The sequence below is a fragment of the Dermacentor andersoni genome, chromosome 9 (genome assembly GCF_023375885.2).
Source record: "Dermacentor andersoni chromosome 9, qqDerAnde1_hic_scaffold, whole genome shotgun sequence".
Taxonomy (NCBI): Eukaryota; Metazoa; Arthropoda; class Arachnida; order Ixodida; family Ixodidae; genus Dermacentor; species Dermacentor andersoni.
In genome coordinates this window covers 45,379,448-45,406,036 of record NC_092822.1, presented here as the reverse complement: position 1 = coordinate 45,406,036, position 26,589 = coordinate 45,379,448, and the positions used below count along the sequence as shown (strand labels likewise).

Sequence of the window (26,589 nt, the reverse complement as noted above, 5' to 3'; positions counted from 1 at the left end):
GTGTGAACGACAAAATTGTAGAACAACATGAAAAACTCCCGATACAGCTTTCTGTTGCTCGATACGTGCTACATAAAAGTGTTTTTCTGAGCGTGAAAGAAGCCTGCAAATACACGCAAAATTGCAGCACGACTGGCTGGCGGCTCGAGGCACTTCTTCGACCGACGAAGGCCGGTCCTTCAGCCGAAACGTCAGTAAAAGCGTATGCCACAACATTTGTCTATTTTTTAAAAATGTTATACCTTCGAGTCTGGCACTAAACCCTTCATCACACACACACACACACATACAGAGAAAAAGAGAGAAGGAGGGGAAGGAGCAGTATTTGTCGGCGGAACCCCCCCCCCAAATTAATTTCTGGCTACGCCACTGTACCTGGCACTCTGGTTTAGGTGTGAAATCTTTAAAATTGAACTTTGACCATTGCTCTCCCTCTTAACTAATCAGTTTATTGGACTGAATCAATAACAATAATGAATTAAATAATGAACTTACGCTAAATGTACAAACTCACTCAGCCAAGTCAAAATAGGGCATCCCAAAGCAACATTCCACCATGACATGATTGCCAAAGCCAGTGTACAGTCTCTGCTGCTCGTCAGTGTCGAAATTGTACAACACTGCACTCTTCTGATTCTCCATAAAGAAGCCGACTCCGTCGCCAAGGGCACAGCCACAGAGAAGGGACTGCAGCGACATTCGCGGATTTGTGTATTCCGAAAAGGTCCTCGGTTCGTGAAAGGTGTACCAGCTGTCAGCACCCTTGCACACAATGACCGTCTTGTGACTGCTGAACGGAATGGCGATGAACCGTGATACGGTAAACACGTCTGTCGGGAAGTGGATGGCGCGGACCGTTTCGTTACTGCCCGCCGGACACGTCGGGATGATGCACACATGGTCATTCAAGTTTACGATTGCACTGGCGTCAACGGCAACTTCTTCCTGAAGTGTCTCTCCCCGATGCCACAAACCTGGACGGGCACAACAATTAAAGACATTGGATGAAGGCATTAGCAGGCACTTGCTAAGGCATCAGTATTGAAAAAGTATTTTTCTGAGATTTCTTGGTCAATTTTAATGAACCTTTCTATTCCTGTCCAGATTTTCTGCACTGATTTCAATTATGCAATTAGTTTTGTTATAGGTTAATCATTTTAAAATGCAATTAAAGTTTCACTCCCATTGCTTGAGGCCACAATGAAAAAGAAATGGCACTATAAAAATAATTCTACAGCATGGCTAACTAAACTAAACAGTAAGGAATAAAAAGTCGGAAACTGTTTCTTGATCTGATCATTATTAGATATTTTACAGTCCATTAAATTTAGGCCTTCAAAATCTGGCAATCATGTGGCAGAACACGCAGAAAATACTTTGAGAAATGAAAAAAGAATGTGCTTCCAACATTTGATTCCTTGCTCTTTAGGCTATGCAACCGTGCCTTAAAAAGCTATGTAACCACGCCAAGTTTGCCAAAGATTATTGTCATGGCATTCTGCATATATGTGTGTTTATTTAAAATGTCTTCAAAATGTCACAGGCTGTTCAGAGGCCCTTTAACTGGATTGTTTTAAACGATAACAAAGGGAAACACAGAATCAATCTAAATTATTTCAGATTACCCTTCTATAAATTTTGCGACCTCTAGATTTATACCAACAGATGTACTTTCAGGGGAAATCAGAGCTGGAGGGAGTCACTCAATTCCTCCGCAATTCAATTTGCCTGCTACGTGCGGGTGCTTTTGTACATCTTCCCCGGTGACCTTTGAGGTGATGTCTTCTTCAGTTACATGGCATTCACAAAATTACCCAGCAAGAATGACTGAACAGTTTTGGCCAGAGCAGGCCCTTGAGCCATCAAACTAAACATTGCAGTCTTCTAATGAAGTTGCATATGAATTATTGCTAAATAAAACAGGAGACGACCAAACACATTGCACATTAGCTTATTAACTGATGCCTCACCACAGTAACAGTGCCTACTGAAGCCCAGTCCTTCAAAACAGCTGCTATGGAAATGACCATGTATTTTCAGTTAAGATGAAGCAAAAGAGACTTTTAAAAAGTCATCTTGTGCAGTTCATCCTCCCAGTATGCTCTAAGAACCAATTCTGTCCCCTGTATTTGGGACGAAATTAGTAGCACTTGATGTTTTGAATTTAAACTGAGCTAACCGAACTCAAATCAATTAATAAGCAGTTCTCTATTTCAAAGGTAAACATTCAGCAGATATCTGCCTGGTTGGGGACAACTGAATTAGGGAGAAGGAAAACTCCAAACAATACTTATTTTAAAACCCGATGTTTGAGAGCCCGACCAGCTCCTGCTTCAGGGGCGAGATGGCATGTGGAGTAGCAGTGCTTATGTGCACTTTTGGCACTCTGACAGGCATGCAGACATTTTCCGTGGCCCTTGAGGTGCAGGTAATTACCTGCACCAAGTGCCGTACGTCCTATATTGGCGACACTGATAACTTCCCGGAAAGAATTCATCAACACAAGAATGACCTTCGCCACCTAACAGAGAACGCAGAGCTGTGGCAGAATAGTGAGAGCTTTTTGATCCCCGGATTAGACTTGAAGGCACAGTCATCTCGGAGAGAGAAAACAACCACCAGCGGCGGCTCCTTTTGGAATCCTGGCACATGCAGAAGACACCTGGTAAAATCACTCGTTCGTCAGGAACACTTCCCGCCGTTTATGCTCGAGGTCTACGAAAAATGTCTGCGTGCCTGTCAAAGTGCGAAAAGCGCATATAAGCACTGCTACGTTTCCTGTGATCTCACCTTTGAAAAAAGGAGTCGGTCGGGCTCCGAAATGTAGGGTATTAAAATAAATTTTGGTTGGAGTTTCCCTTCTCTTCAATTCAGTTCTCTATTTGCATTCAAAAGTTGCGATATTTGCATACTCTTAATACTGGATGGCAGAGCTGATGGTGGAAAATATAATGAAGGAAAAATACAATCTTAAACCTTCTCTCCTTATTTTTAGAATCACAAAAAAATCGCTCTGGTGAAAACTGTTCAAATCAAGTTATGCACAAGTTGCGCAATGTGTACTTCTGCTTAGAAAACACAGCGGGGACTTGGTTCACAAATTTGGAGTGCATTCTACCAACAGGGGACCTCTTTCGCAGTAGCTTAAGGACTTTCACAGGCGTTGCAGCATTCGGCTGTTATCCCCTGCATACATACACCGCGTGTCTCATAACATGATAAAAGTCACAGCGAAGCCCAGAAGTTAAGGTAATCTTCAGTTCCGCTGATAAATATCACGGATTATGCAGAAGCGTTAATGAAGAACAAAACATAAAACAGCCATATGCTAAGAGAGCATGCTAATAATTTTGTTGATAGTTTTACGTTATCCTAGCCCAGGCTGCATACAAGATCCTGCTCGCATGCGATCGACATTACAACGGGCAAACAGGAACACGTATCAACAACCAAATGTCAAAATGCGGCCATACTTAAAGGCCAGAAGGCGCAATGATTTTGCTGCCCACTGTCAGAGGTAGAGTTGCATTCTGATCTTTGAACAGTGCAAAATAGTTCAAAAGTACCACGTATGTACACAATATTTTTAAAACCTTCAGCCTTTTGACAGGCTGAGAAACATGCATCAGCCCTCCATCTCTCCCCTTATTACCCTATTGACAAAAGAGAATGACTGTCTGCCCTGCTGATCATTTTCCTTTTTAGGTGTAGCCTTCCTCATGCTTTCATATGCAGCTTCTGCAAATAAAACATTCATTTGTTGGGTCTGTGTCTCTTTCCCTTGTACTGTGTTGTGCTGTCAGAAATTCTGCTGTTTGACACCATTGCACACATTTTCCTCTTACTGAAGAGGCCACAAACGAAGTCACACAAAGTGCCTCGCGAGAGGCAAAGAAAGCTTAGCCTCACTAAAGGGTGAAAGGAAACCCACCAGTACTTGTGTCATAGATGTCAACGCTGAACAGCCGCACCCGGTACCTGCCGAACCCGCCGTACAGGTGAATTAGGTTTCCCACGACAACTGGCTTGCAGTGCCTCCTCGGCTCTGGTAGCGTAGCAACCTCAACCCACTGCGACAGCATGTGGTCCCAACGAAATACGTTGAGATTCCAGTGGCCGGATCCGATTCCGTATTCGCCGCAGAGGAAGTAGGCATCCCTCCCTAGAATTTCACAGAATGAAATACAGTAAACCCTCATTAGCTCTGATATCTCGAAATACTGGTCAAGTCAAAATTTTTTCTCTGGCTGTGGCTTCAACTCATGTTTTCCCCCCTCTTATCTTGAAAAGTTCTTGCGCTGGACTCCAGACATCTTGAAATCCTGATGTCTTAAACCGGTAATGCCCTGATGACTAGCGTCAAATACTGTATTAGCATCAAACGTCTTGACTCTGCCAGGCATGCTGTCTTGGCACGGTGCCAGTAATGCCATCGCCTGCAGATATGCTGATGTGTCCAGAGAGATGCAGGCAAAAGTGGCCGAGGTTATTACTGGCATGGCATTTTGGAAAGGCCCCGTGTGGCCTATGCACAGCCGGCAGGCTTCTATTTTTGTGATTTCGCTTATCTCAAAATGCTGCTTATCTCGAAATTCTTTCCGGTTTTTACACCTTTAAGTTAATGGGGGTTTACGGAAAGCAAGAAATAGAAATTCAAACATATTTTTTTTACTTTTGCAACATCATTAGCATAAAACAGCTCCAGCCAGAGAGATACTGTTATAAAAGATGTAAACCAACAATGTGGCATGAAAATATATAAATAGGTGTGCACAATAGTTCATCTCTGTGTAGGTCTGTGCATTTCTCATAATTGATAAAGCAAGCAGAGGCACAAATGCCTCCTAAAAAAAGTAGGCAAAATACTAAACATAAGTTGAATATACGCTGTCCTGTTGGTGAAGCTGAGCAGCTCATTAGCAAGAAGTGATCAAACGTAATATTGATAACAAATGAGAGATAAAAGGGGGGGGGGGGATAGAAAGACGGCGTGAATGTGTGCATGCGGATGGCAAGCACCACTGAGTAAGACGCACGCACAGAAGCCAGTTGTTCTCAAAACAAAATTACATTTGTAGATCGTTGCAGGCCTTTAGGGGATCGCTCTCAGTTGTTGATAAACAGCTACCAAGAGATTCCACTGACCTGCGTATGACGAGCGTAACTATAAATTCGAAACAAACAAGCCACAACACCAAATTTCCGAGGTTGAATTATGCATTGCATGTTAAGCCGCACGCGTCCCACAAGTTGGCAAAATCTGAGCTCGTTCAGTGCGGCAGAACAAAGAATATTTCAATTTTCACAGTGAAACCATACGGCAATCTGGCAATACTACCGGATGACGACATTAAATTACACCCCCAGCAACTTTCGTGCACTGCAACTGCTAAAAGCGATTGTAGGAGCCGGAAACAGGTAATGGTCACCATAAATGGTTTCGCTTTCACATGCGTGTCTCGGCAGCCCCACACAGCTGCTGCAGACGCCCTCTGGTGCTTTGCTGCACGAGCGTAACGATTGCGGGCACCATTCAAAGGCAGTGCCCTTGCTGCAATTAGGTTCCAGAGCATATGGAGCAAGAGATCCAGTGCAGTTTCAGACCGTTTTAGTGCAGACGACACAGAGGCACCCTTCCTGGCGTTACACAGTCCATGCCAAAATGGTGGTCGCTGTCAGCAGGAGGGGCTAGAGGCAGCTATCTCAAATCGAAATTTCGATTTAAAATTCTGCACAGTGAGCGCAGTTTCTCTATGTGTATAACCACATCATCAGTACAACTTATGGCCACTATAAAGGCTTCTCCTAGCGATCTCCAATTGCACATCTCATTAGTTCAGTTTATTTCCTTAAGAGGAAGCTTTAGCTTAGGTGCTCCTGCCTAAAAGGAGAATTCGTTTTTCTCGGCAACCACTGCATCAAATTGATGAGGTTTGTTGCATTTAAAAGAAAAACAAAATCTAGTGACTGTTGGTTTCGAATTCTTGATTTAGGTCGTCAATTTTTTATTAAAAATTGGCAAAAATCGAAAACTTTCAGAGAACGAAACTATCAAGTTTGCAACTCTGTAAATCAGCAATGAAAAATGGTATCACAATTCTGTGAATTGCATCTGATAGTACATCTAAAGCGGACAAAACTGATATGTTACAAACGAATCTAAAAAAATTTAGCAATATGAAAATACAGCTTTTGGAGAACCCGTGTACATAACGTAAAGAATTCACACAAGATATAAACTGACCGATCAAAGTTGTCTGCTTTGAATGACCTAATGGATGCTGTTTACAGAACCGTGCTTTCTGTTCTTGATGCAGAGAAATCAATTTGTCAACTTCGAGCTTCTCTTCTTTTCACACTTTCGAATTTTTGAAAATTTGTTTAAGATAATTCAGACCCTAAATTGAAATTCCGCTCCTAACATTAAGTAGAATTTAACTTTCTCTCTCAAATGTAACAAATTTCATTAAAATCGGTCCAGGGGTCATCTCAGAAAAGTGCTTCTGCGTTCTACATGTAATTGAATAGGCTGCGTCAGAGTTGTGCCCGAGCTAAAGCTTCCTCTTAAAGGCCCCCATTTCAAGGGGATGTTAAATAAGGGGTGGGATTATATTTGAATAATAAGAACAAACAGCAAAGATTATTTAACATTGAAGATGATCCGTTATGCGTTCTTAGAAAGATGATGCAGTGATGGAGACGATGTCATAGAGTAGGCCGACCCAGTCTGTAGCTGCTCTAAAAAATAATGAAGCAGAAAACATACTAGTGTGCGATGGCGGACAGGCAACTTGAAATGGATGACCGGTGCGGTAGGATATGCGTGCTGCCGCTTTGATATACGGTGCTTGATTGAGAAAAAAATAAAAATATATTCTGAAAGAAGGCAAGGCTAGCAATGCGGTGACGATAGGAAAGGAGCAGTAATCTGGATTGTGCTTTCAAAGACGAAATACTCCAATTATAGCATACTGGCCCCTTTACTCTCAGTCACAATGATAAACTGAGAAAGGCATGACTGCCATGTCCTCCTTAAACTCAACTTTGCTTGTGCAGTAAGAGATGTATTCAGAACATTTCCCTTTCTCTCGGGCATGGGTAGCCTTATTCAGGAAAAGTATTTGCATGTGTTGAGGCAGACAATGAGCGAATAACTATTCCCAAGACAATAAACAGTTAGATATTCTACATTTGGATAATGCACCAATCTGGGAAAGTTGTCTATTCTATTCTTCATATTTTCTTTTTCTCTTCTCGCACTATGACAGCCATTTTCTGCTTAAACATTCGCAAATTGACTGTTTATGGTTACTAGTTCACTTCAAGGAAATTCCATGAAAATCCTCTAGGAAACTTCCTCAGTACGCTAGACAACCAATAAGATGGAACACATCTTCCCAGCCACATAAAGTTCTGATCAATGGGATCCACTTCCTTTTGAAGCTGTGCAGAATACCCAACTCAATGAGAGAAACAGAGCCCCCACTGCTTTTTATCACTTACTATATTTTTCTTTGCTTTTTTTCAAAATATTTTTTCTAGAACCACTATCCCATCTATAAGCAAGCCATTGCCAGCTGTCTGACATCATCATCATCATCACCACCAGCCTGTTTTATGTCCACTGCAGGATGAAAGCCTCTCCCTGCGATCTCCAATTACCCGTCCTGCACCAACCGATTCCAACTAGCGGCCGCGAATTTCCTAATTTCATCGCCCCACCTAGTCTTTTGTTATCCTCGATTGCGTCTTCCTTCTCTTGGTACCCATTCTGTAACCCTAATGGTCCAACGGTTATCTAACCAACGCATTAAATGACCTGCCCAGCTCCATTTTTTCCTCTTGATGTCAATTAGAATATTGTCTATACCCATTTGCTCTCTGATCCAAACCGCTCTCTTCTGTCTCTTAGCGTTATGCCTAGCAATTTTCGTTCCATCGCTCTTTGAACGGTCCTTTTGTTCTCAAGCTTCTTTAATTGTCAGTCTCCAAGTTTCTGCCCCATATGTCAGCACTGGTAAAATGAGCTCATTGTACACCTTCCTTTTCAATAATAATGGTAAGCTTCCAGTCAGGAGCTGGCAATGTCTGCCGTATACGATCCAACCCATTTTTATTCTTCTGTGAATTTCCTTCTCATGATCAGGGTTCCCTGTGATTAATTGACCTAGGTAAACATACTCCTTCACAGACTCTAGAGGTCGACTGGCGATCCTGAACTCTTGTTCCTTTGCCCGGCTATTTATCATTATCTTTGTCTTCTGAATATTAATCTGTTAATATTAGTCTGTTAAGGTCCTCAATCATTTGTTGTAACTCATCTGCATTGTTGCTGAATAGAACAATGTCATTGGCCAACCGAAGGTTCCCGAGATACCAACCCAACCTTACTTTGAGGATCCTTTTAAGTCTGTCAGGACTCGCTCCGTCGCGCGATTGGGGCTTTTTGTGCGCTCCTTTTGCTTTTTTCGACCATCTAATACCGTGAGCCGGCCGGTCGGCTGATGGCCATGGCCGCCTATGTACGCGGCCATGCCTAAGCCTGAGGTTCCCCAGGACGAGCAGACGTCCGGGCGAGACTCCCCTAGTAGTGTCAAAACGCCTCGCTCGGACGGCTCAAATGTGTCAGTCTTCTCTGATGAAGGGGACGCGTTGGTTCGCGAAGCCGTGATACCTGGAGGGGAACGCGATCCGCCTGCAAGGGACGGCCCCGCTACCGCGCTTTTAACCCCTGTTGTTGCTGCCCTCAGTTCCCCGCCTTCCGATTGCGGCAACTCTGTTTCCACTGTTCCACTGGATTCCGAGCAACGGATTACCGCCTCCATCCACCGCATAGTAGAGAAGTAAAAACAAATCACCGACTTGATCTTCCATGCCTCTTCCAAAGTACCGAACGCTCAACGCTCGCATTGTATCCTGGCTAGCTGAGATATTGCAGGAATGTTCTGACGTGCGCGAGATTGCTGTCCATCAATCGGGTCGCGTCGAAGAGTTCCAGGACCAGCTGCAGCAGGCGAGGCGCCTTGCTGGCGATACGCTGGCGGCTCCACCGCCTCCTCCTCGCCAGCCCAGGACATACGCGGCTGCGGCGCGTCTTGGGCTGCTCCGCTGACGACCCGGCAGCCCCCAATGGGGACCCCTGCAGAGGTTCTACAAACGGACCCGGACCCGACGGTACTTCCTCCACGGCCCGATGCAATCAGGCGAGAGCACGAATTTATCCTGTTTCTGACCCCTATTGCTCGTTCCGCCTCGCCGGCACGTGATGTCGTAGCCCTTCTGAAGGAAAACATAAACCCGAGCACGGAGGGAATCGGTGACGTCTCGATGCGCCGTACACGCCACGGCATCACAATCCTCACTAATGAGCGACACTCATTCGAACGTCTTAAGGCTGCAATCGAGAGGAACCCGATAACGCGTACCGCGATCTCCATCAAGGTGGCCCAAAAACGACAACCCCATATTCGCATATCAGGCGTCGATCCCGACGTACCCGCTCATGGCCTCCTCGCCGCTATCAATGCGCGTAACCCATCTATCCAACTCGATCCTGAATCCTGTAAAGTGCGACACTCTTTCCGCGGACGCTCTGGTAACTTCACCCACGTCCTTGCCGTCGATGCAGCCTCTTTCCGCTCCCTTACCGCCCTCGGACGGTTGATCATAGGACGTACTTCAGTGACGGTGCGGGAAGATTTGCACGTTCCCACCTGCACCTACTGCTCGACGTACGGGCACTCCAAACGCGCCTGCCCGCATAAGTCGGACCCCTCGCGGATGGTATGCACGAAATGTGCACAGTCACATCTTGCGGAAACGTGCTCGGTCCGTATAGGGGACGCTGCGGTGTCGTGCGCCGAGTGCCGGCGGGTGACTAGGGCGTCGTCGCATCCCACGGGCGATGCGACTTGCCCAGTTTTACTCGAACGCATAGCGCGTATGCGCATGCGCACGGACTATGGATAGGATAACACGCACCACCAATACTCTTGTCCCTTGGGAGCTGCTCGGTGGCTCTTCCCATCTATACCTCCTGCCGTCAGATGCATCTGTATGCTCACTATCCCTCGGCTTCCGGACCTGACACTAGCGTCGGTTTGCCACTGCGCAGCCCCTTTCCCCATGGGGAGGGTGCTTATGCCCCTCCGTCCTCTTCCATCCTCGTTCGTATTTTGTTGCTCACCATATCCCTCTCTTCCTTCTTGTGGATCATTCTCTCTATTCGCTCCCTTCCTATCTTCTATCTCTCTTTCCTCCATTTTCCCCTTTTATCAGTCAACTTTTGTCTCCTCTTTACTCCGTGCAGTCTGCCTTCCTTCATTTCTGCCATCTGCGCTCCTATACTCATCTTAACGCTCTCTTCCCTTTTCTCGTATACTCTCAAACATGGCCCATTCCACACCTATTAAATTTTTGCAGGCTAATCTGGCGCATTCCTGACAACCAACATTGCTGTTGTCGGATTTTATTCAGCAACACCACATTGATTTCATCATTTCTGAACCATATACACGAGGCAACTCTCTTCCGCACCTACCTCACACGCACATCACCTTCGCTTCACCAGTTGCTCTTCGTCTGGCTCTCTTAGCACCTAAACATACCTATGATCTCTTCCTAATCCATTCCCATCCTCTCTATGTCATGGTCTCCTGTGTTGCCCCTTCTGTCTCTTTCGTCATCCTCGCCGTTTACGCTCCCCCTCACGAACCACTGGAACCCCTTTTTGATGCCCTCCAGGCTCACTTGTCCTGTATCAATCAACCATTTCTGGTGATGGCGGGTGATTTCAATGCGAAACACTTACTGTGGGGCCCAGTGGAAGGCGATATCAGGGGTGCGCAGCTCACACAGTTTGCTGCCGCAAACAACTTAAAAGCGTTGAATAATCCTTGTTCGCCGCCTACCTTTCAATCCCACCTTGCTGAGAGTTGGATCGATGTCTCCTTTGCATCGGTTCCTCTCACCTCATGCGGCTACAGCTGGTTGGTCGACGAGTCCGAAAGGCTCTCCGACCACAAATATATCTTGTTTTCCTTTTTTGGCCATACCAGACCCCGCCATAAACGCTTAACCAAATCGACTACATCTCATCTTTTGCAGCCACTCGTCACTTCTCCATGGTTTTCGTTGGTCCAACAGACGACTTTGCTATCACCCAACGCAGTCGATTTGGTTTTAGTGAAGTTCTACATTCTCTTTGACCAGCTTCACTGGATAAAGCCGCGCCCCTCACCGATTAATTCATGGTGGACTCCTGAACTCACTGTTGAACTCAAACGCATCCGTGCTCTCCGTCGGCGCTTCCAACGCACCACTGACCCTTTGCTTCGACAGACGTTTAAGGCACAATACTACGATGCCCATGCCAACTACAAAATGCATACTGACCAGGCCAAATCTGCTGCCTCCAAATCTATCTGCTCCGATCTTTCCAAACGCAATCTTTTCGGCCTTCCTTTCCACATCTGCTTTGACAAACTCTCCCACACCAACCAGCTTCCCTCCCTTCTTTTACCCGATGGTCGTTCCACATGCAGCGTGCTTGAGTCTGCCCGATTTCTCCTTACTGTTCACGTTACTCAAGACTCCCCCTCAACAGATGATGACGACCACGTCCGCTTGCGTAATATAACCGACACGCCTTACTCCTCCAAAACTATCGACCTCCCTTTCACTATCACAGAGATTGAACATGCCCTCAATTCAGGCAACACCAACGCCGCCCCAGGCCTAGACGGACTGACTCTTCCTATGTTCAAGACGCGTTTTTCCTATCACTTGTCCTTTTTTCTCTTCATTTTTAACCAATGTCTCAATCTATCCTACTTCCCAGCTCATTGGCGTAAAGGACGCGTTATCTTTATTTCTAAACCCAACCGCCCTCCTGACTCTCCTTCATCCTACCGCCCTATTGTTATGAATTCTTTGTTTAGTAAAATTCTCGAACGTCTTTTAAATTTCCGGCTCTACTTTTTTCTCCGCTCCAATAACTTACTTCATTCACATCAATTCGGTTTTACGCATGGGATCCACCGCTTTGTACCATCTTCGACAAACTCCGAAACACCTGAAACAGCATGCCATTCTCATCTGCCTAGACTTCAAAGGGGCTTTCGACAGTGTTTGGCACCCTGTCGTCCTCCACTTTTTACGCTCACGCAATTGCCCTTCCAACCTCTACCACCTCCTAAAATCCTTCTAGGAGCACCGCGAGATCACTTTCCGATCGCAGGCTGGTCAGGTGTCTGCCACGCCTACTTTGGGCAGCCCTCAAGGGTCACCCCTCAGTCCGCTGCTGTGGAATATTGTCATTTACGGATTGCTTGACCTCTCCTTTCTCCCGGACGCGGTTGCGCAGGCCTACGCAGACGACACTGTTATCGTACTCTCTGCAGCCAATCGTCGCGCCTTAGAATCGAAGGCATCTCTCACTCTTAATCCTATTTCGACCTGGGCACAGCGCACCAAATTCACAATCAGTACGGACAAATCCTCCTTCCTCTACTTCCCCAATAGCCACTCCTCTTCCTCTTCACGCACCCGTCTTCCCATTGTTCGCTTTAACGGTTTCGCCCTCAAATCTCAGTCGAGTATTAAAATTCTTGGCGTCATCTTTGACACTCATCTTACCTTTAACGCGCACCTAACGTACCTCCGTACTAAAGCAGACCTTCTCTCTTCCCGTCTTCTCCTGTTCCTTCGAATGCATTATTTGATGCCCCCATCCGCTCTCCGTCTCCTCTATAATCAGGTTCTGCTTCCTTCCATAACATATGCTTCTCCTGTCTGGTGGGCGACCTTTCCTACGTCACAGTCTAAAACTCAAAATTTCCTCTATCCAACATACTATTCTTACAATCACCAGTGCTTTTCGTACGACGCGTACCTCGTCGCTTCAGGTTTTGACTAACACACCACCGCTTCCCATTGAACTAGACCGCTTAAATGCACTCTTCCCTTTATTTGTACTCAAGGCCCTTACCTTTTATGGCTCTGACTCCTACCATCCTTCGCTTGTTCACTACCCTCTGAACTCTTGGGACTGTTATCCCAGCCTTAAATCTTGTTTTCCTCATCACCGCCTTCGAATTCAAGAGGTACCCTATGTTACCACTATGCCGGCCTACCACCTGTGTACTGACGGCTCCTACACTTCCCACTCTGCTGGTGCCGCTTTCATACTTTATAATCCAACAGGCCACATCACTAAAGTCGGCAAGTTTAAACTTATCGGTGCCACTTCCTCTTATGCCACCGAAACCGTTGCTTTACTGGAGGCACTAGTCTACATACGAACTCTGCCCCATTTCACCCCTCTGCACATTTACACTGATTGCCTGTCAATGCTTACTGCATTGAACACCTTCACAACAACCAATACCTCTGTCAAGGACATCAAGAAGCTCCTCCTTTTCATGTGCTGGCACATCAGGGCGTCGAAGGCAACGAGATGGCCGACTACTTTGCCAACTCCGCCGCGTCCCATGGTGCTTCTCGGTTCCTCCTTGCCACTCCCTCTTCTATAAAATCAAAGATGCGCGCCTATTCCTTCGCCCAGTGGAATGCTCACTGGACGCGAGAGAACAGCGACACTGGACTTTTTAAGTGGATCAAAAACGTTACTCGCATTCCCCCTTTCTTCCCGCTGAAAAGACCCATTGTTCACCTCATCACCGCTCATGGCCGCTTCCCTTTTTATTATTTCCGCTTTCACCTCTTATCTGACTAACTGTGCCTGTGGCAATCCTTGCCCAGACTTGCTCCATTATTTCAACAACTGTCCTCTTACTTCTCATATTGCTCTTCTCCTTAAAGATAATCACCAGACTACCGTAACACCTGATCTTTACCTCTCTCTTCTTACCGATCAAAGAAAGCGGGCACTTCTCATTCGTCTTTATCGCGTCATCTCTTCGTTCACTTTTACGGACTCCTCCTAATATCTTTTCTTCAGCCATACCTTACTTCTTCATCGGTTTCTTTTCTTTCCCCTTTTTCCCTGTTTCCCTTCCATATTCCTCCCACCTTGCCCTTTGCCTTTCGCTCTATAGTGTCCTTAGTTATGCCAACTAAGGTGGAGCTCGTCACCGGGGACACTATAGACGGAATGCCTGCTTTCTTGACTCGGCCCTTTAGTTTTTCCTCCATTCCCTGTTTGTAACCTTTGCTCAATGCTCAAGATAAACTTACTGAACCTGCTTTGCTACCACTTTCAAGTCTCTTGCAGATCTTCAGTCGAGCTGCAGTCAAGCGGCCCCTGCACTCTGCTTCTGATACCTGACGCACTGTCGCACCTACCGGTGACCTCCGGTCACATATACGAGATGTGCGCCATCCCACGAGCCTTCAAGCATATACCACTGTGTTTAATCTAGAGGCACCACCTACTAAACGCTAGTACGTCTCCAGGCTCCTGCAGTCCGGTCTACCCGAAGCTCTGCTCCAGATGTCCGGCATCCTGCTGGACCTGTATGCCTCCTCTGGCCCTGCCCTCTTCTGCCGTCCTGATTCTTTTTTCTTTCTTTTCCCTTTTCTTTTGTTGTTTTTTCCTTCTGCTCAGTGACCTAATAAAGAATTGGACGAATCCTGAGACGCCACACGCCAATGCAGACAGGTACTCCGACGTTCATTCCTGCTCCCTACTTTTAATTATATACATTTTCTGTCGGCTTACCTCGTTTTTTTTTTTTTTTCAACAATTGGCTTTTCCTCAAATTACATTTTGGGTCTCTACCCCTCTTCATTTAATTTTGATTGGCTTAAACCTGCTATACCTTGGTGGTGCGGGTTTCCCTCATTTTTATTTAGGTTATTTTTGTAACTTGAGGGGCTCAAAAATACGCCATGAATAGCACTGGAGAGATTGTGTCTCCCTGTCTGACCCCTTTCTTTATAGGTACCTCCCTGCTTTTCTTCTGTAGAATTAAGGTAGCTATAGAGCCTGTGTAGATATTTTCGAAGGTATTTACGTAAGCTTTCTGTACTCCTTGATTACGTAATGCCTCTACTGAGTCAAATGCTTTTTCATAATCTATGAAAGCCATACAGAGAGGTTTATTGTACTCTGCACATTTCTCGATAACCTGATTGATGACATGCATGTGATCCATTGTAGAGTATCCCTTCCTGAAGCCAGCCTGTTCCCTTGGTTGACTAAAGACAAGTGTTGCCCTTATTCTATTGGAGATTATTTTGGTACATATTTTATATAACACTGTGGGAGTAAGCTAATGGGCCTATAATTTTTCAATTCTTTAACGTCTCTCTTTTTGTGGATTAGTATAATGTTTGCATTCTTCCAGTTTTCTGGGACCCTTGCAGTCGATAGACATTTCGTATAAGGAGCCGCATTTTTTAAGCATTATATCTCCTCCATCTTTGATTAAATCAACTGTTATTCCATCTTCTCCTGCCAATCTTCCTCGTTTCATGTTTTGCAAGGCCCTTCCGACCTCATCGCTAGTTATAGGAGGAGTTCCTGTATCCTGTTCATTACCGTTTCTAATTGAGGTATCCTGACTCCTCTGGGTACTGTACAGGTCAGCATAGAATTCATCCGCTGCTTTTACTATATCTTCGAGATTGCTGATGATATTACCCTGCTTATCTTTCAGTGCACACATCTTGGTTTGTCCTATGTCAAGTTTCTTTCTCACCGATTTCAGGCTGCGTTTATCTTTTACGGCTTCTTCAGTCTTTCGCATGTTATAGTTTCGAATATCCCTTATTTTCGCCTTGATCAGTTTTGACAGTTCTGCGAATTCTATCCTATCAGTTGGACACTTTCATTTTTTGTCCTTTCTTTATCAGGTCCTTTGTTACTTGGGAGAGCTTGCCTACTGGTTGCCTTGGTGCCTTGCCTCCCACTTCAATTGTTGCCTCTGAAGCCAACATAGTTACGGTTTCATTCATTAGCTTTATGTCATCATCATCTCTCTGTTCTAAGGCAGCATATTTGTTTGCAAGTACCAGCCTGAATTTGCCTGCTTTTACCCTTACTGCCTCTAGGTTGGCCTGTTTCTTCTTGACCCAATTTAGCTCTTTCTCTCTTCAAATTGAGGTGAATCCTAGCCCTTACTAACCTATGATCACTGCACTTTACCCTACCTATCACTTCTACATCCTGCACTATGCTGGGAGCAGCAGAAAGTATGAAGTCAATTTCATTTCTTGTTTCACCATTAGTGCTTTTCCAGGTTCACTTTCTGTTGCTACGCTTCCCGAAAAAGGTATTCATTATTCAAAGCTTATTCCTTTCTGCGAATTCTACCAGCATCTCTCCTCTAGCGTTCCTAGAATCGATGCCGTAGTTGCCAATTGCTTGTTCACCAGCCTGCTTTCTCCCCACTTTTGCATTAAAGTCACCCATTACTACAGTATATTGAGTTATCAATATAACTCAATATACTGTCTGACATATATCACAGCAAATATGCTGTAAGATACGACTCTGTGCAAACTGCTGAAGAGTTTGTACGGTTGAAGGGTGGTTGGAAGCTGCAAGTCATTGTGTTGTGTGTAACACCATATGGCATGCTTTCCTTCTCTGTGTGTTACTGAACCCTTGAGGATTGGGTTAACGTGGCAAGCACCACGCCCATATGTTAACCACAATACATCCGAGACAAAACTAAAAGAAAAGCGCTACTACAATAGGGACACAAGTCCAGCAGCCACTAGGGAAAGTACAGCCTACGATGTTGATGGCTGGGGAATGTTGGCATATGATGCAAAGGCAAAAAAGTGCTACAGACAAGAGCAGAAAGCACAGATACTGTGTCCTTTGCTCATCGCTACACACGTGTCTTGTTTGTTGGCATTAACAATGGTATGGTAAACAAGGAACGTTGCCTCCGTCAACATTTCAACAAGGTATTAGGGCAATAACATAAAGGCAGCAACTGCTTTCCCTAGCAGCGTTGTTTATAAACAGACTCACTCTCCAAAGCATTTATGTACAGGTAGCTCAGATTGAGCTGCACACACATAAACGCTGCCAAGGAAGGCAGTTGCTGCCCAGACGGAGAAAAGAACCCTAGTCGAAATGTTGGCTTCAGTGACAATCAGTGACGCCCAGTGGCTTCACTGACGCCCTCAACATAACGCCCCGTCTCTCTTCCCTCAGCAGCTGCATCGAAAAGCGACGACAGCAATGAACATTCGAAAACGCACCGACGGAGCAGACGACAAATCCTCGAAGAATTTCGGGGCGGCCCGACACAGGCAGCGCCGAGTGAAACGTGAAGGCACCCTCGTCGCTCTTCTTTGGCATGTACACGCACAAGTTGGAAACTTCGCGACAACTCCCGCCGAGCAAGGACACTGCGACGGCAGGCCGCATGATCGATCGTGGCGGCATCGTCACGCTGCTTTGCATGGCTTCGCGCCACTGGTCCATTGCGTTATCCCGCTCGACAAGCAAGGCCTCGACAAACGAGCACCACGCCGCTGATGCCTGTTCGTGTAGCTGACCACGCCTGACGCGCGATGCGATCGCGATAACTTCCTCGACAGTGCAAGAGGCCCTGTTGGCTCTCAACCACTTCTCTGCCGCCGCCTGCACGACACTTTCGTTCGACACGTTCAGCGTGTCATTCGACAGTAGACGCTCGAGCAGCGGACGCGGACAGCTCGCCAGGGAGGCGTGGTCGACGAACTTCTCGAACTCGCAGAGAAGAGTCACCAGGGCAGCACGGCACAACTGTCGAACGCCGAAGACGTCGCCCTTTTGCCACGTTTCGACGGCGTTGTCGAGGCAGACTGTCCGAAGCAAGTGCTCGGTGCAATCTCTTCGCAGTAGCTCGAACTGAAAGAGGCAGCCCGCTTTCAACAGGCTGTCGACGTTGTCGTTCGACACCTTCACTGAACGGCCTTCGGACACGTCGATGAGCGCCCTCAGGGTGTCTGGCTCAATGTCTCGCATCTCAATTTCGTCGCACGACGACTCCTTCATGCCCGACGCGAACATGGCATCGAAGTAGCGCGAGCATTGTCGGAGAGCTTCGCGAGAGGCTTCTAATTTCTGACCGCACGACGCGATGAGCACGCGGTCTGATGGCATCGTAGGCGACGGGTGCTTACGCGGTAACGCTACACAAATTTGAGTGTAGTTTGAATAAAGCGATGTAGGACAAAAGCGCGTGCTCGGCGATTTCGGCCTGCTTCGGCCTGTCAGTCACATTCAGCGGGGATTCATACAGCCAATAATGATACAGCTGTGAATAGCACGTGACACTGTAGCCTCATAGATTCGAAGTCGCAGTTGCCATTCTCTAAGGCCACGTCTGGTCTCTCATAGATGCTGCTACATTTCATTATCGTCATCATCACACCAAAAAAAAAAAGACTAATAATTATGCTGTGCCTGTAGCAGCAGTAAAATGGTTTATAATCAATAAAACTTACAATTACCGGTCAAAAAAGAAGCTTTTAAGACCGGTAATAATTTTTTAAAAGTGACTTTTAAGCTTTTTAGGCGCTTTGTTCATTGGCTTGATCGGTTGCTTTGAGAGCTTTGGTGTTTTCGGTTTATTCTATGGCTTTTACTTGTTCGCAGCTTGTCACATTACACCGTGCTGCTGATTGCTTCTGTTCTTGTGACCTGCGTTCTAGTTTTTGTGGTTTTAGTTAACTATACTTTGTAGTTTTCCTTATTTGTAAGCCGAGCCTGTGTTGCGCTGTCCGCTTGCCAACTTTATTTATATTAGTTTTTTTTTTTCGCAACTTTGTGATGCCGGTGGCGTCGGCTCGCTCCGCGTCCCTGTTGGCGGTAACGCGTACGCTCTCCTCGACTTTCTTCGAAGTTCAGGCATAAACACACAACGGACAACAAAACTGAGCAGAAGAAAAACTCGGGACCATCGAACTTCGCGTGCTTCGTTGGTGAACAGCGTGTCTTGTGCGCTCGTGCGTGCGTGCGCATCAACGGGACCGTCCTGGCCCAAGTGCGCGCGTCGTAGTAAGACTTGTCCGAGCAATTCAAGCCAACCCCGCGAGGATCACCAGTGGCTACCTGCCGTTAACCAGCATCGCGCGTCATGAATCCATCGTGGAATCGGATGGCCGAAGAACGCCGCGCGAACGCGGCATCCGCACAAGCCATGGTCCACGATGCGGCTACGGTGGCAAGAAGCGGCGGTGCCGACATCGCTGCAGCACCACCTGCCCCGACACCAAGGGTGCCTGTCGCCGCCGGCAGCAGTGCCGAGGATCAGGCCCGTCGGAAGACGCGCAAGAAGCGGCGTAGGGTCGACGTCAGGACCGATAACGAGCGGGCTGACGTCTCCTCGGAGCTCCCCGAGGCCGCCGAAAGCGATCCGCCCGTGCGCGCAGCTGTCGAGAACGAGGTCGAGAACGAGGTCGAGAGCGACCAGGAGGACCTGAGCGGGCTCGAGGGAGCCGCGTTCCAGAGCCGGCTACCCTTCGACAAGATGACGGCGCAGGAGGCGGCCTGCTTTCCCGACATCGTGCAGAGCGCGCTGCAGACGCAAAAGATCTTCCTGCACATCCGCAACCGCCTGCTCCAACTGTGGCTCGAGAACCCCAAGCAGCAGCTGATCTTCGAGAACGCGCTGCCCCAGATGGAGCCGCCGTACAACAGCGACGCCCCGTTGGTGCATCGAGTCTTCTCCTACCTGGAGCGCCAGGGACTCATAAACTTCGGTGTGTTCGAGCGCCCCAGGCCGGGGCTGCTCAAGAAGCACGGCAAGGTGATCGTCATCGGCGCCGGCATCTCGGGTCTGGCCGCGGCGCAGCAGTTGCAGCAGTTCGGAATCGAGGTTCTCGTGCTCGAAGCGCGGGACCGCGTCGGCGGCCGTATCGCCACGTTCCGCAAGGGCGGCTACGTCGCCGACCTAGGCGCCATGGTGGTGACTGGCCTCGGCGGAAACCCTATCACCATACTCAGCAAACAGATAAAGATGGAGCTGCACAAGATTAAGCAAAAGTGCCCGCTTTACGAGTCCAATGGCACCACGGTTCCCAAGGACAAGGACGAGATGGTGGAGCGCGAGTTCAACCGTCTGCTCGAAGCCACATCATACCTCTCACACCAGCTTGACTTCAACTATGTCCAGAACAAGCCCGTGTCGCTGGGACAAGCCTTGGAGTGGGTCATCAAACTTCAAGAGAAGAGTGTAAAGGAGAAGCAGATTCAGCACTGGAAAGCTATCTTGGAGCTCCAAGAGAAGCTCAAGGAGAACCACACAAAGCTCATCGAAACACGCGAGCGTATTGAAGAGCTCAACCGGATTCACCGAGAATCAAGCGAGCTCAAGCAGCGTGACGTCACACAGGAGTTTGTCCACAGGAGCCGCATCCACGACCTGACTCTCGTGTGTCGCGAGTGGGACCAACTGCTCGAGCAACAGAGGGAGATCGAAGACAAGCTCGAGGAATTAGAATCCTCGCCACCCAGCGACGTCTACCTCTCTTCTCGTGATCGTCAAGTCCTGGACTGGCACTTCGCAAATCTGGAGTTCGCCAACGCCACGCCGCTCAACAACCTGTCCCTGAAACACTGGGACCAGGATGACGACTTTGAGTTCACGGGCAGCCATCTGACCGTTCGCAATGGCTACTCCTGTGTCCCCGTGGCCATGGCTGAAGGCTTAGACATTCGCCTCAACACTGCAGTCAAACAGGTCTACCTGTCCGCCACAGGCGTTGAAGTCACAACGACCAACACACGGACCAACTCGGGCCTGACCACATTCAAAGCAGACGCAGTTCTCTGCACCCTGCCGCTCGGAGTTCTCAAGCAATCGATAGTCAACAATCCGAACCTGCTCAACACGGTGCAGTTCGTGCCACCACTGCCAGAATGGAAGGCAGCAGCCATCGCGCGTCTAGGCTTTGGCAACTTGAACAAGGTTGTGCTGTGCTTTGACCGCATATTCTGGGACCCAAACTCAAACCTGTTTGGACATGTTGGTAGCACAACGGGAAGCCGGGGGGAGCTGTTTCTGTTCTGGAACCTCTACAAAGCACCTGTACTCCTAGCATTGGTCGCAGGTGAGGCTGCGACCATCATGGAGAATGTCAGTGACGACGTCATTATTGGCCGCTGCATTGCGGTCCTGAAGGGCATCTTCGGCAACAGTGCTGTGTCTCAGCCCAAGGAAACAGTCGTGACGAGGTGGCGTGCCGACCCGTGGTCTCGTGGTTCGTACTCATTTGTGGCCACTGGCTCGTCAGGCAACGACTATGACATTTTGGCAGCTCCCGTCACTCCAAGCACAAACCACGTGACGCCAGCGCTTCCACGACTCTTCTTTGCTGGGGAGCACACCATCCGAAATTATCCAGCAACAGTCCACGGTGCACTGCTCAGTGGTCTGAGAGAGGCTGGACGAATTGCCGACCAATTTCTGGGATGTCCCTATGCACCGAGCTGCAATTGAAGTGGCCTTACCTAACCTGTCACTGACCACAAATGCACCATTTATTGACAGATGAATAAACTTACTTTTCTGTACAAGGTAGGTGGGGAAATGAACTTTGTAACTGGTTGCCTTAGTGGTCTCAGAAATTACATTATCATTGCAGTCACATCAGTGAAAGCTTCACCCAAAGTCTCGGACAAATAGAGCCATGTTGTCTAAACTTCGTGTGATAATGATTTATAAAGCTCATCTTGAAATCCTGCCAGCTGTCGAAGCATTGTCCGTTCACAACTGGTGCAGGCCACCTTTGCGGTCACATAGCTGATGTTCTGTGTACATTAAAGGGGCTGTTCAAGGCATTCTGAGCATTCACTTTTCACCTGCATTTTTCTTTCTTTTTTTTTTTTTCAAAGCCTAACGTGTCACCATAATTGCTCAGAAAGTAATGGGCTGCTTTTCTTTCTAGAGACAGCTTAACCCAAAATCTATTAATATGAAATGAGAGCAGCTGTATTTCAGTTACTTTCGTAAGATTTGTTAACATAGTCTCGCTCAACTAATGCAGTTTTATGCCACTGTTAAACTTCGGCATGCAGGGATTTCATGCAAAAGGTTGTGCATGGAGTGCCGCATTCTCAGTGTACAAATAAAGGCCTTGTTCCATGCAGCACATCTTTGAGTGGCACATTAAGGTACAAGCCTGAAGACACCACATAAAAAAATCCACTCTTGATAGGAATGCATTGCTCCATAACTACTATTCACACTTTTCCTTAGGCACATTCAGACTTATGTGGAAGCGAGCGTCGTGCTTGGAGTAAAGTGTTCTCTTAATTTTTGTTGGCTTGCAAATATTGGTAAAGCTGCTTCTGTGTTTGACTCTTAATGTGTCTATTAAAGGCCCATAAAAACTGTACAGATGTTTGTGAATGTTTCCTACAATTCCTTTTCTTCCCCTTTCGGAGTACAATCCTGGTACATCGTTTCTGACGTGCTTCAGAGAGCAATGCTGACTTTACAGGCTGCTGTAGTAATGTGTTTGATCCAGAGATAACACAGTTACACAGTCACATATTTGCAACACATTCTAAAATATTTAAAGCTGCTAGCTTTATTTCAGGGCGGAAAAAATGTGCAGGGCATAACTCTTAAGGCTGCCATCTTATTTTATGTTCCTAAATAATGAATTTCTTTTTGCTTAATAGTGATAAAGGAGTACTGATTGGGCTCTTCTTGTGTTCAATCAGTAGCTCTTGGTAATCTTGGCAAAGACACCATCGCTCTGGCACACGATGAGGGTTTAGTTATATGCTCATAAGTCATGACCGGTCACTTCATGCCCTGTGATGCAAGAGCTTGTAAATAGTGAAGATTGCTCGGGCACGCCGACCTATGATGCGCGCTGGTGCGCCATCTACTATACCATCTGTGCTCCTGTTTCATCTGCTAGTTTAGTGGGAAACCTGTGCATAAGTGCATCCAACGTACTGCTTTATTGGGCAGAAGTCTACTATGCAGTATGATGCCAGCATTGGAAAGTTTTATCGTGCCTGCACACTTCTTACAATTTATGGTTTACTAGGTGACCGGAGAGGTGTACGGCAGGAACAGTGCTGCTAGCAACATCTCGTGACACCGTGTCTAACCAGAGGGCCTGCAAAACTAATACTGCCGCTTATATATTCTACTTAACTGCTGGTATAAAGCATAGCGGCAAAATCATTAACGTACCACACCTTTATGGTAATTGCCTTTGACAATAGTGCTGACACAACAAATAAAGAAACTTTAGAATGCATTCAAGCTGGACAAATTGTCAAAGGATGTTTCCACCAGCTTTGCTACTGCCGGCCATGTCACCAGTAACCTGGTAATCCGTAGACGGTAAGAAGATTACTTCGTGTGCAGTCAGTGCAAAACACCTTAAGCAAACAGTGCTGAAACGTCTTCCGAATGGCGAGACAAGCCAGTGATGTTGCACGTCGCCAAAATCAGTTGCCGAAACTCGTGATAAAACATTGTTTACAAATAGGACCTATGCTGATGACTACATTCATAGGGGCTGCACTTTTTGACTTGTCGCTCGCATGAACTTCAAAATTAAACAAACTGCATTGTAAGCTGCATTTTCTGTTGATACTTTACAGATATCTATGAGCTTGCAGCAATGGAATCTACCAGCTATATCGAGTTGGAATTTTTTGTGTCAGTACCCCTTTAAGCTGTGGAAGAAAGTCTGAGCATCAAAACATACCAGCCAAATTTCCCGAATGTTTCATAAAGTTTATGAATTTGGGCTCATTTTTGTGATAGTGGGAATGTTACATCGATATTTACGAAAAATAATTTGTCTCCAAAAAAAATAAAGGTTGACACGTCAGCCTGCAAATCGTCCATTGTAATTGTTTTGGTTGTGAAACAACGCACTAAGGGTACTTGCTTCAGGCAAGTTCATACAGACTAGCTCCTGAAGCATGCAATATCTGCAACATAAAAGTCACTATAATCCAAAAACATTGTGCTGCTTCTTAGTCCTTGCTGTTCCAAGTTTGCCGCTGCTTGCGTGCATCTAAAGGTTAATACTATTAATAAAATCAATACATATTCCAGTGCTATAGTATGTATCCCCCTAAAGGCATGTGTTCGGGCAAACGTCTTTTTAAAAAAAAATTCACACTATCTGCCCCCTTATTTCCTTTTCCCCTATTAGGTTCGTGGGATTTTACAAATTTGAAGTTTCTAGTTTGACAGGTATGCAAATGCAAACTGTGAAACATCGCCTGTTGCCTACTACACCCAGCGGCAACCTAAGAATTCAGTGCAAGCTCCTCCCACAGGGACGCACTGCACCTCCTCTCTGTGCCTCTGCACCCCCAAACATACTTCCGAAGGCTTACCAACATCTAAGGTTTGCTTCACGTGTAATGTTGCTGAACTGGATGAACATAATTTATGCAACTATAGAAGTTCTCTTTGAGTTGGACAGTGGTGTATTTGTCACCGCCCATAGGAGTAAGGTAAGAATACTACCTACTTGTTCATGCCCTTGTGCCATTGTGAACTATGCTAGAAAATGCACCATGTATGCTCTACATTTTTTCACTGGAAGTTTTGCCAGCAAGCTTGCGACAAGTTTTGCCGTAGCTTATACTAGACTTAAGGTTACAGATGTAGGGTGCTACTGGTTGCACTAGGGCTGGCCATGCAATTTGGAAAGCAGATCACTGCTGATCATAGTTAAAGAATGGGTGCCAAGGGAAGGAAAACGCAATTGAGGACGGCCAAGAACTAGGCAGTGCGATGAAAATGGGAAATTTTCAGGCATGGGTTGAATTCAGCTGGTAAATTGCACACTGCTAGGAAAATCCTGGCATTGTCCTTTGGTGAGCATACAATAAGCCAATGATGACGACGCTAAGGCATGCCAACTACAGTGACACCAAGAGTAGTCGCCCCAAGCGCACATCGTTTGTAAGAAAAAGAAAATGGGGTGGGGGGACAAATGTCTTGGCGGAAAAGCAGAGAAAGTTCATAGCGAATAAGCTATTGCCACAAGTGACCAACAACTGCTCTTCTCTGTGGAGGTTTGCCACAGGTCACTGGCAAACCTGTGGGATCACAAAAAGCACCGACAAGAAAATGCCACGTGTAGTCTCTGAAAGGTGCTCCTAGAGGGACATTCGCACGGAGCCCTTTTTCCAGAGGTAAGGGACAGGATCATCCGCAACATCGTTTCTGGTGAACCTCCTCTATCTCCCATGAGCAGCAAGGTTGTGCGGTGCTCCCCGAGCAGGTGCATGTGCGAGCGCTTCTTGTTCCCTGTCTCCGCACAGAGATCTGCGGGATTGCGCCACCTGAAAAATGCATAATATTGTCGTCACATAGTGCGGGTTCCTCACAGTGGTGACATGGACTTGGACCCGTGTGAATCGATCCCCCTTAACATGTGCATGCACAGGCTGCGGCACAGAGGAATGTGCAGAGGCATTTAAAGAATGGTATGATATCTTGCTGCACTTTGTGAAAATTGCATTTTGCGAGAAGTGAGAAGGTAGGCGATGACTTGAGATATTGCAGTACTACACTTTAGCTGGGGCACTCTCTTCTCTCTGTGGTAGTGGGCATGAGTTAAGCAAGATTAATGACCATGGCTGACTTCCTTAAAGAGCCATGTACATGACAATAAAAGTGCTTCAAAATTTACAGGTGCGTAATACAAGCACGTAAATATGGCGAATAAATGGACAAAACAAAGGTCAAGCTTCGGCTTATTTGAATTACGCGCCATAACCTTGGTGCCAGTATGTACCCCCCCCCCCCCCCCATCTCCCCAATATGATGTTTTGAATTTCAAAGTGCAGTTAACTACCGTTATTTCAACCTTGGTTAATTCGACATCTTGCCTAACTCAAACGCACTGGGAAGTCACGGCAAGAAACCATACGTTGCTATAGAAGGAAAACACGTTTAGTTTGAATGTGAGAGATGTGGCTTCAGTTAATTCGACCCCCACCGGCATCCTATCGTGTGTTTAGCAGTCACGAAAACCTTGAAAATACTAGAAATTCAGCAAACGGTGCCGCTGCTTCCCTCGGAAATGGTGTTGACGGCAGTGACCTGTCCTGCAGTGATGACGACGACTTGCACTGCACTCTGGGCGATGCGTCTTTTGAGGATTTTGTCAGCGCCGACGGCACTTCTGGGGTTTGTGGGCCGCCTACAGACAGTGACATGCATAGTTATTGTAAAACTGTACTGAGGTTTATTGGCGACATCAAACTACTTAATTGGAAGCAACAAAGAATACTGGAATTCATTCATTGTGCCACACCGTTTGTTAATTCCACCAAATCTTGCGGTCCTGCAAGAGTCGGAAATTTCAGGCACTCGGAAACTTCAGTAAAACATTCCATGTTAGATGTATGTCTCCTTTATAACACAATATGGTACATTACCAAAAGATGACCGATATGGCACAGGCAGACGTCAAAAACGATGACATCGCAGTATGCTGCTGCGGGAACTGCGAAACAGCGCCGCCGCCCGTGTCACATTTTTGTGTCTTTTCCAGCTTACCACACCTTTTCTCGAGGCCAGAGTGGTCGTATTGATATTGAAGTAGTGCAGCTAATTTATACAGCTTAACTTTGCCTGTTTTATTTTTTTCAGTATCTCTTTATTGTGCAAGTTGCACTGTTGC

General features: G+C 46.7%; 1 protein-coding gene and 1 pseudogene across 1 annotated transcript; one reads left to right on the top strand and one right to left on the bottom strand.

The window, feature by feature from the left end:
• Positions 1 to 429: 429 nt before the first annotated feature.
• Positions 430 to 18,438, bottom strand: LOC126527946 (ectoderm-neural cortex protein 1-like). The gene is made up of 3 exons (XM_050175782.3): positions 17,179 to 18,438; positions 3,932 to 4,162; positions 430 to 974 (listed from the first exon to the last, which is right to left on the bottom strand). The coding sequence occupies exons 1-3, from the start codon at positions 18,065 to 18,067 to the stop codon at positions 511 to 513; spliced, it is 1,584 nt and encodes a 527-aa protein (XP_050031739.2). The 5' UTR covers positions 18,068 to 18,438; the 3' UTR covers positions 430 to 510.
• Positions 18,439 to 18,525: 87 nt separating this feature from the next.
• LOC126527943 (lysine-specific histone demethylase 1A pseudogene) lies at positions 18,526 to 22,305 on the top strand (annotated as a pseudogene).
• The last annotated feature ends 4,284 nt before the right edge of the window (positions 22,306 to 26,589 follow it).